Source organism: Bombina bombina, chromosome 4 (assembly GCF_027579735.1).
Source record: "Bombina bombina isolate aBomBom1 chromosome 4, aBomBom1.pri, whole genome shotgun sequence".
In the NCBI taxonomy this organism is placed as follows: Eukaryota; Metazoa; Chordata; class Amphibia; order Anura; family Bombinatoridae; genus Bombina; species Bombina bombina.
Genome location: NC_069502.1, coordinates 587,496,589 through 587,509,562, shown reverse-complemented (window position 1 = coordinate 587,509,562; position 12,974 = coordinate 587,496,589). Strand labels below are relative to the sequence as shown.

Here is a 12,974-nt window from a genome sequence, read left to right as displayed (position 1 = left end):
GGAGACAATCGGACCTGGAACAAAGATAAGCAGGCCAAGGAGCCTGCTGCTGCCTCTAAGGCAGCATGAAGGAACGGACCCCTATCCGGTAACGGATCCTATAGGGGGCAGACTTTCATTCTTTGCCCAGACGTGGGCAAGAGATGCCCAGGATCCCTAGGCATTGGAATTTATATCCCAGAGATATCTTCTGGATTTCAAAGATTCCCCCCCAAAAAAAGGGGAGATTTCGCCTTTCACAATTATCTGCAAACCAGATAAAGAAGGAGGCATTCTTACATTGTGTACGAGATCCATCCAGTTCCAAGAGAGGAACAGGGACAGAGTTTTTACTCAAATCTGTTTGTGGTTCCCAAGGAGAGGGAACCTTCAGACCTATTTTGGATCTAAAGATCTTAAACAAATTCCTCAGAATTCCGTCATTTAAGATGGAAACTATTTGTACCATCTTAACTATGATCCAGGAGAGTCAATAGAGGACTACAATGGATTTGAAGGATGCTTATCCTCACATTGTGATGCATAAAGATCACCATCGTTTTTCAGGTTTGCCTTTCTAGACAGGCATTACCAGTTTGTAGCTCTTTCCTTTGGGATATCTACAGCCCCAAGAATCTTTATGGAGGTTCTGGGGTCGCTTTGGCGGTCCTTAGACCGCGGGGCATAGAAGTGGCCCCTTATTTAGACGACATCCTGATACAGGCGTCAAACATCCAAATTGCCCAGTCTCATACGGACGTAGTACTGGCATTTCTGAGATCACATGGGTGGAAAGTGAACAAGGAAAGAGTTCTCTATCCCCAATCTCAAGGGTTTCCCTCCTAGGGACTCTGATAGATTCTGTAGAAATGAAAATTTACCTGACGGAGTCCAGGTTGTCAAAGTTTCTAAATTTCTGCCGTGTTTTTTCATCCCATCCGCGCCCTTCGGTGGCTCAGTACATGAATGAAATCGGCTTAATGGTAGCGGCAAGGGACATAGTACCGTTTGCACGTCTACATTTCAGACCGCTGCAACTATGCATGCTCAGTCAGAGGAACGGGGATTACACAGATTTGTCCCCCTGTTAAACCTGGACCAAGAGACCAGAGATTCTCTTCTCTGGTGACTATGTCGGGTCCATCTGTCCAAGGGTATGACCTTCCGCAGGTCAGATGGGACAATTGTTACAATAGATGCCAGCCTTTTAGGTTGGGATGCAGTCTGAAACTCCCTGAAGGCTCAGGGATAGTGGACTTAGGAGGAGACCCTCCTTCTAATAAATATTCTGGAACTGGGAGTGATATTCCATGCTCTTCAGACTTGGCTTCAGTTAGCAACTCTGAGGTACATCATACTCAGTCGGACAATATACACGACTGTGGCTTACATCAGCCATCAAGGGGGAACAGAAGTTCCCTAGCGATGTTAGAAGTCTTACAATAATTCACTGGACAGAGACTCACTCTTGTCTATTAGCTATCCATATCCCAGGTGTTGAGAACTGGGAGGTGGATTTTCTAAGTCGTCAGACTTTTCTTCCGGGGGAGTGGGATTTCCTCCGGAGGTCAAGACCAAGCAGGAGAGGGCTTTGGTGTTTTTGACAGCGCCTGCGTAGCCACGCAGGACCTGGTATGCAGATCTGGTGGACATGTCATCCTTTCCATCACGGTCTCTGCTTCTGAGACAGGTCCCTCTACCTCAGGGTCCTTTCAACCATCTAAATAGAATCAATCTGAGATGGACTGCCTGGAGACTGAACGCTTGATGTTATCAAAGCATGGCTTCTCCGAGTCAGTCATTGATACCTTAATACAGACATGAAAGCCTGTCTCTAGGAAAATTGAACATAGATATGGTGTAAATATCTGATTGTTATGAATCCAAGGGTTACTCATGGAGTAAAGTCTGGATTCCCAGGATATTATCTTTTCTCCAAGATGTTTTTGAGAAAAGGGTTGTCAGCTAATTCCTTAAAAGGGGACAGATTTTTACTCTGTCTATTTTTTTGCACAAATGTCTGGCAGGTATTCTAGACGTTCAGGCATTTGGTCAGGCTTTGGTTAGATCCAAGCCTGTGTTTAAAACTGTTGCTCCGCCATGGAGCTTAAACCTGATTCTTAAGGTTCTTCAAGAAGTTCCGTTTGAACCTTTTTTGTTCCATAGATATCAATCTTTATCTTGGAAAGTTCCTTTTGGGTAGCTAATTCCTCGACTCGTAGAGTCTCCAAGTTATCTGTGTTACAATGTGATTCTCCTTATCTGGTCCTTCGTACGGATAAGGTAGTCCTGCGTACCAACCTGGGTTTTTTCCTAAGGTGGTATCTAACAAGTACATCACTCAAGAGATAGTTGTTCCATGCTTGTATCCTAATCCTTCCTCAAAGAAGGAACGTCTATTACACAATATTGGACGTGGTTTGTGCTTTAAAGTTTTACTTACAAGCTACTACAGTTTTCATCAAACGTTCACCTTGTTTGTTGTCTATTCTGGACAGAGGAGAGGTCAAAAGACTTCAGCAGCAGCCTCTCTGTCTTTTTGGTTAAAAAGCATAATTCATTTAGCTTATGAGACTGCTGGACAGCAGCCTCCTGATGGGATTACAGCTCATTCTACTAGAGCTGTGGTTTTCACTTGGGCCTTTTTTTAAATGTGGCTTCTGTTGAACAGATTTACAAGACGGAGTCTTGGTCTGCGCTTCATACTTTTCAAATTTAACAAATTTGATACCTTGCTTCTTCGGAGGCTATTTTTGGGAGAAAGGGTTTTTTACAGGCAGTGGTAACTTCCGTTTAAGTACCTGCCTTGTCCCTCCCATTATCCGTGTACTTTAGCTTTGGTATTGGTATTCCATAAGTAATGGATGATCCGTGGACTGGATACACTTAACAAGAGAAAACATAATTTATGCTTACCTGATAAATGTATTTCTCTTGTAGTGTATCCAGTCCACGGCCCGCCCTGTCACTTTAAGGCAGGTAATTTTTTCATTTGAACTACAGTCACCACTGCACCCTATGGTTTTTCCTTTCTCTGCATGTTTTCGGTCGAATGACTGAATATGGCAGTTAGGGGAGGAGCTATATAGCAGCTTTGCTGTGGGTGGACTCTTGCAGCTTCCTGTTGGGAAGGAGAATATATTCCATAAGTAATGGATGATCCGTGGACTGGATACACTACAAGAGAAATAAATTTATCAGGTAAGCATAAATTATGTTTTTCGTCGGTCCACCGCTCCTACTCGAGAATAGATTTCTTCTTTTGCGAACCAAGACTTTTGGATTGTGTATCCAGATCATGGATTCCTCAGTGTCCTTGGTCAGATCATGACCCCGTCCATATAACTTTAAAATCACCACTGGAACTACAATGTTCCCCGACATGGCGGCTCCCGTCGACCATCTTCTCCGATCCGAATACTGCTGTTTCCATTGCTAGAGATTTGGCGGAGTTTTTTGAGGTAAATGATACTGGTGCGGTAGATGATTTCACTTTATGGGCCTCGTTGAAGGCCTACATACGGGGATCCTTTATCAAAATAGCAGCGCCACAAAAGAAACGCAAAGGGGAGACTCTAGCTCAACTGCTGGTGAATCTTCGTAAATTGTCCACTTTTAATAAAACTGACCCTACACCTCGACTCTCTAGGCAGCTCGCAGGCCTTAAGTTAAGGATAGTCCAGCTGGAAACTGAACGAACAGCTGACAAACTTCTCAGGCTTAAGGAGATATATTACTATAAGGGCAATAAAGCTGATAGGTAACTACGACAACGGACAGCAGCGGCCCGCATTCACTCTCTGCGAGTAAAGGGCCAACATATCACCAACCCAAGAGTTATAGGTACAGCTTTTGCTGACTTTTATTGATCTCTCTCTACAATCTGGCACAAGATAACGCGACCCCCCCTCCCCAGCTCCTGACACCATAAATGACTTCCTTGCCAACCTTAATCTTCCCTCTTTGTCAGAAACAGAGTCTCTGCAAGACCCAATCTCCACCTCCTGAGGTTAAGACGGCTATTCGATCCCTCAAGGATTACATCCAAAGATACAGTAGTCACACAATCTACTTAGAGGTAACATTGTTCAGGGCATAACAGAAATTCAGGAGATCAATACATGACAAATAACCCGGGTACCTATAACAATTTACAGTCCTGTTATCTACATATGTTCAGCTCTCTCATTTTATATTTTCGTCCCCAACTAAACCCCGAACCCTCTAAACACCCACTAATAACACACAAACCAAACCAACAAATCCGTCAATCAAACCAGACATAGCAAACAACCAGTCCAATCCACAGAGTTAACTAAAGTTTTAGCACTCGTAGCCGCCCGACTAAGCCTAATGTTCAGGTCCGTATTACCAATAGATTCCCCCAGGGTATGAGGTAGCACAGTGAGGGGCTGGGTAATTTTCCATGTAGGTGGGCCATATACAACCATTATAATATCTATGCTACCAGCCCAGTTCTAAAAACACTGTGTCGCTTCATATAATTAAAATAGATTGCAAAGTATTGATTTAGTTCAAAAGGCATCTGCCAATGTTAGGGGGCAGTGTAACAAAGCAGTACATGTGCAACCCGGCTGGGTATATATCTAATGCCCTACCACCTGAGCAGCATACCCGTTTAAAATTAATAATTTTCTGACCCTGGCAAAAGAAACAATTTGACTCATTCAAACACAAGATAAAATGTAATTAGGGCAAGAACAACACAGTTATAGTATGAGATATTTCCCCCATACAGTCTCTCAAGCAGGGGCTAATGTAGAATGATATAAGCATAAGGAGTTACGGTGTTATGTAGGAGCATACTTATATATGCTAACCAAGATTAAGCTAACTACAGCTTTGCAGAGGGAGTTAATTACTTGCCGTTGGCTACGATATTAGGGTTCTCAACTATATAGGTGATACAAGAGAATATTCAGAAGATACATGGAGGAATCTGACGTCACGCCACTAATAAAAGGCTGTTCTAATTTTTTTGTGTGTCTAATAGCGATATTCTCTAGAAAGTATAGTCAGGTGCTGACAAATAAACTTTACGTCTAAGTGCTGAGGAGAACAGCGTATGTGACGCCCACACTCCAGTTTACCCGAAGCAATGGTCCGTTGAGCGTAGAACAAACAACTTGCTTAGAAAACAAAATAAAATAATGCTGCACACAGAGCATTTCTGTTTTAGCAGGGGGATGATATAGGGAGAGTACAGGTGGGGGAATGAGAGAGGGAAAGTACAAGATGGGCCACAAGAAGATTAGACAAACATCTCTTAAACCTAAGAAAAACAGACTGACACCCCAATGCCATACCAATCTGCCCTTAATGGATCTTTTTTAACTTACAACAAATACAAACACACAAACCGAGCAAACAAATTAATCAGTCAAACAAGGCATAACAAACAACCAATCCCATTCACACAGTTATCTAGAATTTCAGCATTCATAGCAGGTTGCAGAATCCCAATTTAACAGGTTGCAGAATCCCAATTTAGTCCTAGATGTTTCAATGGTTATAATAGTAGAGTGTTCAACTATATAGCTGATGCAAGAGAACATGCAGAAGGATTACAAAGCCAGTTCTGCCGTCACTAATAAAAAGCTGCTCTAATTTCATGTATTTCTAGTCATGGTGCTTTCTAGAAAGATATAATCAGGCGCTGGCAAATGAATACTGTACTGAAGTGCTGAGGAGAGCAGCATTTATGATTTTTAACACCCTAGATCACCCAGAGTAGTGTTCCGTTAAGTGTGCAGTAGACCAATAAAATAAAACTACACACCAGGCATCTCTGTGTAAACAGGGGTATGGGAAAGGAAAAGTATAAGTGCATTAGACAAAATCAGTTAAATCAATAATACACAGTTCCCAGCATTTAACCCATAGTCAGATCTGCTGAATGCTGTGTACATGACATAGTCACCCCAATAGCTTGCTCGGCCTGTGTAGCTTACAGCCTAGTCAATGGGCATCAGTGATCCAGAGTACCGACAAGCATAGGGGAAGCAGTAAGCTCTGCTCTGTTAGTAACCTAATAGATCAGCCAACGCCTTCCCTGAGTCGCGGTGTAGAGTCATCTCCCTGCATTGGCAAGAGTCCCCCTGCGCTGTGGAAGTGTTGCGGCCTGCCCTTTCTCAGTAAGGTAAGACTCATGCTCTTTATGTCGAAACCATGGAGTGTCAGAGAGCGCTCTTTTTCAGAGGTACAGTCCGGCTGCTTCCCCACGGCGCTGCATAGTGGATTGTTGTGAGGGCTGTCATCCAGCTGAGCGGGTGTGTTGGAGGGGTGAAATGGAGCCATGCCTTGATCCGGGATAAGCTGGTCGCACTCCGGCCCCGCAGCCTCCCCAGGGGTACAGGTACGTGAGGCACATAGAGGTTGAGGAATCTCCCCGGCAAGTACAGGGGTGACACCTGGCAACGCGGGGGGTTTCTGAGCAGACCGGATCGCTTCGCAAAGTGTAAGATAAGACCTCATAAGGTTATCCAGCTGCGGTGAGAGGATGGTGGTTAATTCTTTAAGTAGGGAATCCATCTTGGACCGCTTCTCCCCAATATCTTGTAAAATGCCTTCCGTGGGAGAGAGGGTGGTGTTGTCTCTATCCACAAAGGTTCTCGGACACAGATTTGTCAAGAGAGGTGTGGATGGCTATAGATTCAGGCTATCATAAGGCTTATTACTGACAAGATGTTTCAGAGCTTCAGTCTATTGCTGCCATCTTGGTGCGCCGCCCACCGGAAGTCCTGGATCCTTTTTTATAAAAAAATTCAGAAACAGCTTATACCTTTTTTCTACTACGATTTTTTTACCTTAGCAAGCTCCCACAGCACCTTCCCTGCAGAATTTCTACAGGCAACCATTATTACACTTCCCAAACAAGGGAAAGATCCCACTGAATGCACAAGCTACAGGCCGATCTCACTATTAAATCTCGATGTTAAGCTTTACACCAAAATTTTGGCCTTGCGCCTTAACCTTCTCCTGCCATCCTTAATTAATAGTGATCAAGTGGGTTTTACGGTGGGACACCAGGGACCCGATAATACTAGAAGGTTATTGAATATCTATTTCGAGACCCATAGACTGAGCCTACCCTGTGTTACCCTGTTGTTGGACGCTGAAAAGGCCTTCAACATGGTGAACTGGGAATATATGTTCACTGTCCTCTGACGGTTTGGCTTCCCAGCCCCATTCGTTACCTCCGTAGTGGCCTTCTATTCTAACTCCTCTGCAACAGTTAAGGGACTGGAATTCTGCTCTGAACCTTTCTCAATCACCAATGGAACCAGACAGGGGTGCCCTCTGTCACCCCTAATATTCACTCTCATCATGGAACCATTAGCTACAGCCATTCGTTCCTCTCCCCAAATAGTAGGCGTTGAACTACATCACACAACCCAGACCACAGCCCTTTTTGCAGATGACCTGACGGTACTGATTTCAGACCCTGTCGCCTCCCTGCCCCACCTCTTCTCTCTGCTTGAGAGATTTGCATTAGTCAGCTATTACAAACTTAATGTTTCTAAAACAGAAGCGTATGCCATCCATATACCTGAGGACACCCTCTCCACTTTCAAGAGTGCGTATAAATTCCATTGGTCCACATCACACATTAAACATCTTGGTATCTACCTGTCGCACAATATTTCAACCATAATTGCCATGAACTTCTCTCCTCTGTTGTCCGATATCGCAGCGTCCACGGAGGCATGGAATGTTCCATCGCTATCCTGGATGGGGCGAATAGCGACTTTCAAGATGTCTCCTCCCCAGATTGACCTATCTTTTTAGATCTTTACCTATCCCAATCCCTAAGTCCTTGATCAGCAAATTTCAACAAGAGTGCAATAAATTAATCTGGCGTAATAAAGTCCCTAGAATTGCTACCAGTACCTTGCAGCTACCCATATTGTCTGGAGGGGGCGACAGCTCCTAATATACTCCACTACCACGAGGCTGCTAGGCTATCTCAGGTAACGCAATGGGGTATATCTACGTAAAGTAGATGGGCAGAGATAGAGCAGGCTTCACTCCCGCTGGGGTACTCCTTGGGGGACTTGATTTGGTTACCAAAACACTCCAGACCACAAGCTCTACTATTAAATCCCATTATAACTTCAAACCTGAAATTCTGGGATAAGATCCATAAATTGTCTACCATTGCTCCACATCCGTCTCCATCCCATAAGATAAAGGGGCTGCTTCTTGAATTACCAGATACTCGTCCATCTCTCTGGTCTGACTTAGGCATTGCTAATATTGTAGACCTCTATGAAGGTAATCATCTAATCACCTGCCAAACCTTTATCCAGAGATTTAACCCGCCTTTACTCCTACACTTTGAATTCTGGAGATTACAGAGTTTTCTCCGGTCTTGGGGTTTTGATAAGGGCCCGTTGAGACCTAGAACTAAGTGGGAAATGAGGTGGGATTAAAAAATCTCCCTCAAAAAGTTGCTCTCATACCAGGATATTCTGCATCCCCCACTTTTCTATAAGTCTCCACCGGTAAAACACTGGGAATCCTCCCTTGATATGACACACGAACCATTGTTGTGGAAATCTGCGATTCACTTAACCAAAAATGCGGTCCATCTGAGTTGTTTTTCAAAGTATTACCACAATGGCACATGACGCCTGTCCGCTTGTTCAAAATCTCACACACGAACTCTCCCAAATGCTGGAGAGGCTGCGACACGTTGGGCACTCCACTACACATATGGTGGACTTGTCCGATAATCAGTCCCCTATGGCAGAAAGCAATTCAGCACTGTACCACGAATATATATAACACCCCAGACTAAACAATTCTCTGTACCACATGGACATGCCATGTACCAATTATGTCCCTGCGGCTGCTTTCCCTCTCTCCTCACCCCTTCCCCCACCCTTTTTTTTTTTTCCTCCTCCTTTCTCTTTTCTTCACTCAGCGATACCTTGACATTCGATAATCCCTCTTCGATCAATAACCATTGGTCGATTGCAGATACTGAAGTATTTATAGATTTTACTGCTACTTGTTTGAGATAAGTTTGTATACCACATGCTAATTCTGGTGTTTTACAATGACTCTGTTACATGCTTGCTGTTTTACATTTGTCATAACCTTACATTGTCATTGAGCATAAACATTTCTTTCTTGATGCTAACTAAGGACGCTGGACCCTACCTAGCTAATGGGCTTAGGGTTGTTGTAAACCATAGACTGGGTTCGCTGAAACACCTTTCGTGTAATGGACTCTCTGTTGATAATAGCTCTCTGGCATTATTGTGTTATCTATATTATTGTATATGTATTTCACATATCTTAATAAAAATAAAAAATATTAAAAAAAACAAAACTATATAACGGCTTAAAGGGGCAGTAATACCTACAAAATAAAGTTATATAATTCTGCACATAGTGCTAGCAGTTCTTAAATAAGTGTAACATTCCTTGATCCCCTAGGGCAGTAAAACTAGTTCAATTCAAGTATTAAAGGGATAGTCAAGTCCAAAAAAACCTTTCATTTTTCCAATAGGGCATGTAATTTTAAACCACTTTCCAATTTACTTTTAGCAACAATTTTGCTTTGTTCTCTTGGTATTCTAGTTGAAAGCAAACCTAGGGAGGCGCATATGATAATTTCTAAGTCCTTGAAGACTGCCTCTATTTTATGTACTTTTCACAGCAGGGGAGAGCAAGCTCATGTAGGCCATATAGATAGCATTGTGATCACGCCCGTGGCTAGTGGCAGACACTGCACTAATTGGCTAAAATGCAAGTCAATAGATAACTAAAAGTCATGTGATTGGGGGCGGTCAGAAGATGCTTAGATACAAGTTTGTCACAGAAGTAAAAAGTGTATTAATATAAGTGTTGGTTTTGCAAAACTGGGGAATGGGTAATAAAGGGATTATCTATCTTTTTAAACAACAACAATTCTGGTGTTGACTGTCCCTTTAAATGGAGGTTTACACCTAGTTCTATAGGTCTATTTATGTGCTTAATTGATGGGGGGAAAAAGAAGAATGGTTTCATGTAGCAGTAATTTCCTTTAAAGAATTAAAGGGACAGAAAAAAAACAAACAACAAATCTATAATGCGCATGAAAGAGCAGTATTTACGCAATATATTTTTGCGTAAAAGGTTTATGTTAAAGCTCTCTAATTTAGATTTTGAAGAGAACAGGAAGTGCAATTGGCCTTTAAAGAGACATGAAAATAAAAATTAAACTTTCATCATTCAGACTGAGCATGCAATGTAAAAAAAACAATGTACCACAACCAATCCTGCTAGCTAATCAAACGAGAGCACAGTGTAATTGATTTGCATTCTGCCACTTATACACATAAGCTCCAAAGAGAAGTAACATTGTCCTTTATCTTCTTGGTCGCATGTTGTATATACTGGGGATTTGTGTGCTGGTTATGTAAAGCTTCAGTTACTTTAGCCATTATTTCTAGGTATCTTAACTTAAAAACCTAACGTAATGCATAAATCCTAGTGAGTGAGGCAATCCGTACAATAGGTATTAATTCATCTTCCTTTACCCTCAGATGGCTTTGTGGTAGACACACTGAGGGGAATGCTGTTCAACCCACTGTCAGGCAACTGGAGCTGGATTGGTGACACAAGCATAAACTATGCATTGCATGCGGTGAAGGCCGGGGCTGAGGAGCAGGCTCCAGATATGGGGTCACATGATGACAAGGAGCAGCCTCACTCTGCAGAATCTTCTGTGTGAACAAGTCTGATGATGATCCCTGCATAGTGAAGTGTGAAGGGCTGTTGTGCACGTGCCAGCAGAGACTATCCTGCCTCCATATTGGAGTTTCCCGTTTGTTGAATTCCTAATAGTGATCATCACTTTCACTGAGGAAAGGTGCATATTTGTTCATTTTGTCACAGTCAAGTTAGATTTTACAATAAAGATCTAGTAATTAGTGTGAGAACAAATCTGCATTATTAAAGAGGCAGTAAACGCATTGTAATTACAAGACATTTCTGTTGTATTGCTGTAGAATAACTTATCAGCCCAGTCTAAAACATTTTAAAAGAAATTAACCTTTTCTTTGCTGGAATATTTTCAATAGGTAAATTCTACCCACCGCTTGCCTTATTTGAAAACAATCTGGGCTTCAGTATGCAGACAAGGCTAGCCATGGTAATAATGTAGTATAAAGTGGATTTTTTTGCAGTTCTCATCAGTTAAAGCCACTTAGGGAAAGATATGTAGCAGAGCTAAATTAAATGAAAAGGGGACAAAATAAATAATGAAAGAATATTGAAAAGCTATTTTGCTAGGATTGACTAAACATTTTTAAAGAAAAACCTCATGGTGTTTACTGTCCCTTTTTAATAGTAGTGCCACTAAATGGTTCACCAAAGCTAGTTATAGGAACTTTTATATATATATATAGGGAGTGTCCACCCTTCCCCTAAAAGCTTTTAATTATTTTAACCTATTTACTGGCCTCTGGTATGTTTTATTTGCAAACATCTCTAACACCAGAAAAAAGTGTGCAGGAGAATGATTCAAACAACCCATTCCAAATATATAGTTTAAGTAGAAATATATTTCCAGATTTAAAATAGTTCTCTTTTGCATATTATGCAAAGTGCCTATTGCTGCCATTTTGTAAAATCCAAAAGATAATAGAATAGATATTCAGGTGTAACACAGAGTGTTCCATCTAATGTAAAAATACTTGACTTGTGCAATATACATGTAAGGTTAAATGACGGTGTGACGTTACACTGTTGCTGTGAAATATATGTAGTATGTCATACATCTTGGGAATTAAGACAAAATATGTCACCCGAATTATATATGTATATGATATCGCTTGGTAAAGGGCCACATTGGTTTATTTTTAAATTGTATGTGGTGCCGGGTAAAGACCATAAAAAGGTAATGTTCATCTTATACATTATTTATTCATACATATGTGAACTTGTTTTGTGTGTCAATTTATTTATGCATGTTTTTGTTCCCCAAAAATTAAACAATATATTCAGCAAATTAATTATTGTTCTCTTAAGACACATTTTGAAACTCGCTGTGTAACATCTGACAAAAACTAAGGCAGGTTCAATATGAAATGACGCAGAAGACATAAAAATGTTATTTATTCTAACAAGCTGATGATAATGTGGTAAGGGGTATTTAAATAGTGATCATTTTCAGAAGTGAGATATAGTTTATAGTGCATGCGCTAAGCTTGATCATTTTGAAAATATATAGGCAAAAATAATACATCTTAACAATAGATAAACTGAGCTATATAACGTGAAGGCTTTACACAAATCCCCTTACAGTTTTGGCAATAAATCTCTATGTTGCTGTACAAAGAGGTTGACAACGGTTCTGGTTGGACAATGTACAAAATGACGTTTGCAAAAGACAGTTATAGGAAGAACTTTGTGGTAGTTAGGCCCAGGAATGAATTTACACTGCTGGTGTAACTAGACAGTGCTAGGCGATGTCACAACTAGATTGTTCTCCAAGTACCATTAGCCTACAAAGATATATCTGTATAAATAAAGTGTTTTTACATTCCTGAATATAGTCACTGATTGTCCAGAGCAGTCTGATGTGCAAAACACAGAATATCTGGTGACTTATCACTTCACCACCCAGGTATTATTACTCAAAGAAAATCTGTCCCTATGCAGTTGCCCACCTTACCTAATAATAAATCCAGCACTTAGAAATGTTTAAAGGGCTAGATAGAAGACAGAAGGTACTAGGATGTCGGTGTGTTCCATATTAATACAAAGGTACTAGAATCATGAGATAGATGGTATTTACAGAGTAGTGATTTTAGATCAACAATCTCCAGCAGTTTTAAAGGAGCATCTGTATTGATCTTTTTCCTTATAGATATTGGGATAGGGGGTACGCTTTAGAAGGTCTGTTAATTAAAAGAAAATACCTACTTCTATGAACATAAACTTCTAATATATTTTTTTTTTTATATGCTATTGATTTATGG

At 41.2% G+C, this 12,974-nt stretch overlaps 1 protein-coding gene across 1 annotated transcript in view; it reads left to right on the top strand.

Moving 5' to 3' along the window:
- The window catches only part of COQ3 (coenzyme Q3, methyltransferase), a 39,737-nt gene extending 27,732 nt beyond the window's left edge, over positions 1 to 12,005 (top strand). The window contains exon 7 of the mRNA XM_053710566.1: positions 10,536 to 12,005. Coding sequence (XP_053566541.1) covers positions 10,536 to 10,723 — 188 coding nt within the window. The 3' untranslated portion in view covers positions 10,724 to 12,005. The remainder of the gene's footprint in view (positions 1 to 10,535) is intronic.
- Positions 12,006 to 12,974: the final 969 nt, after the last annotated feature.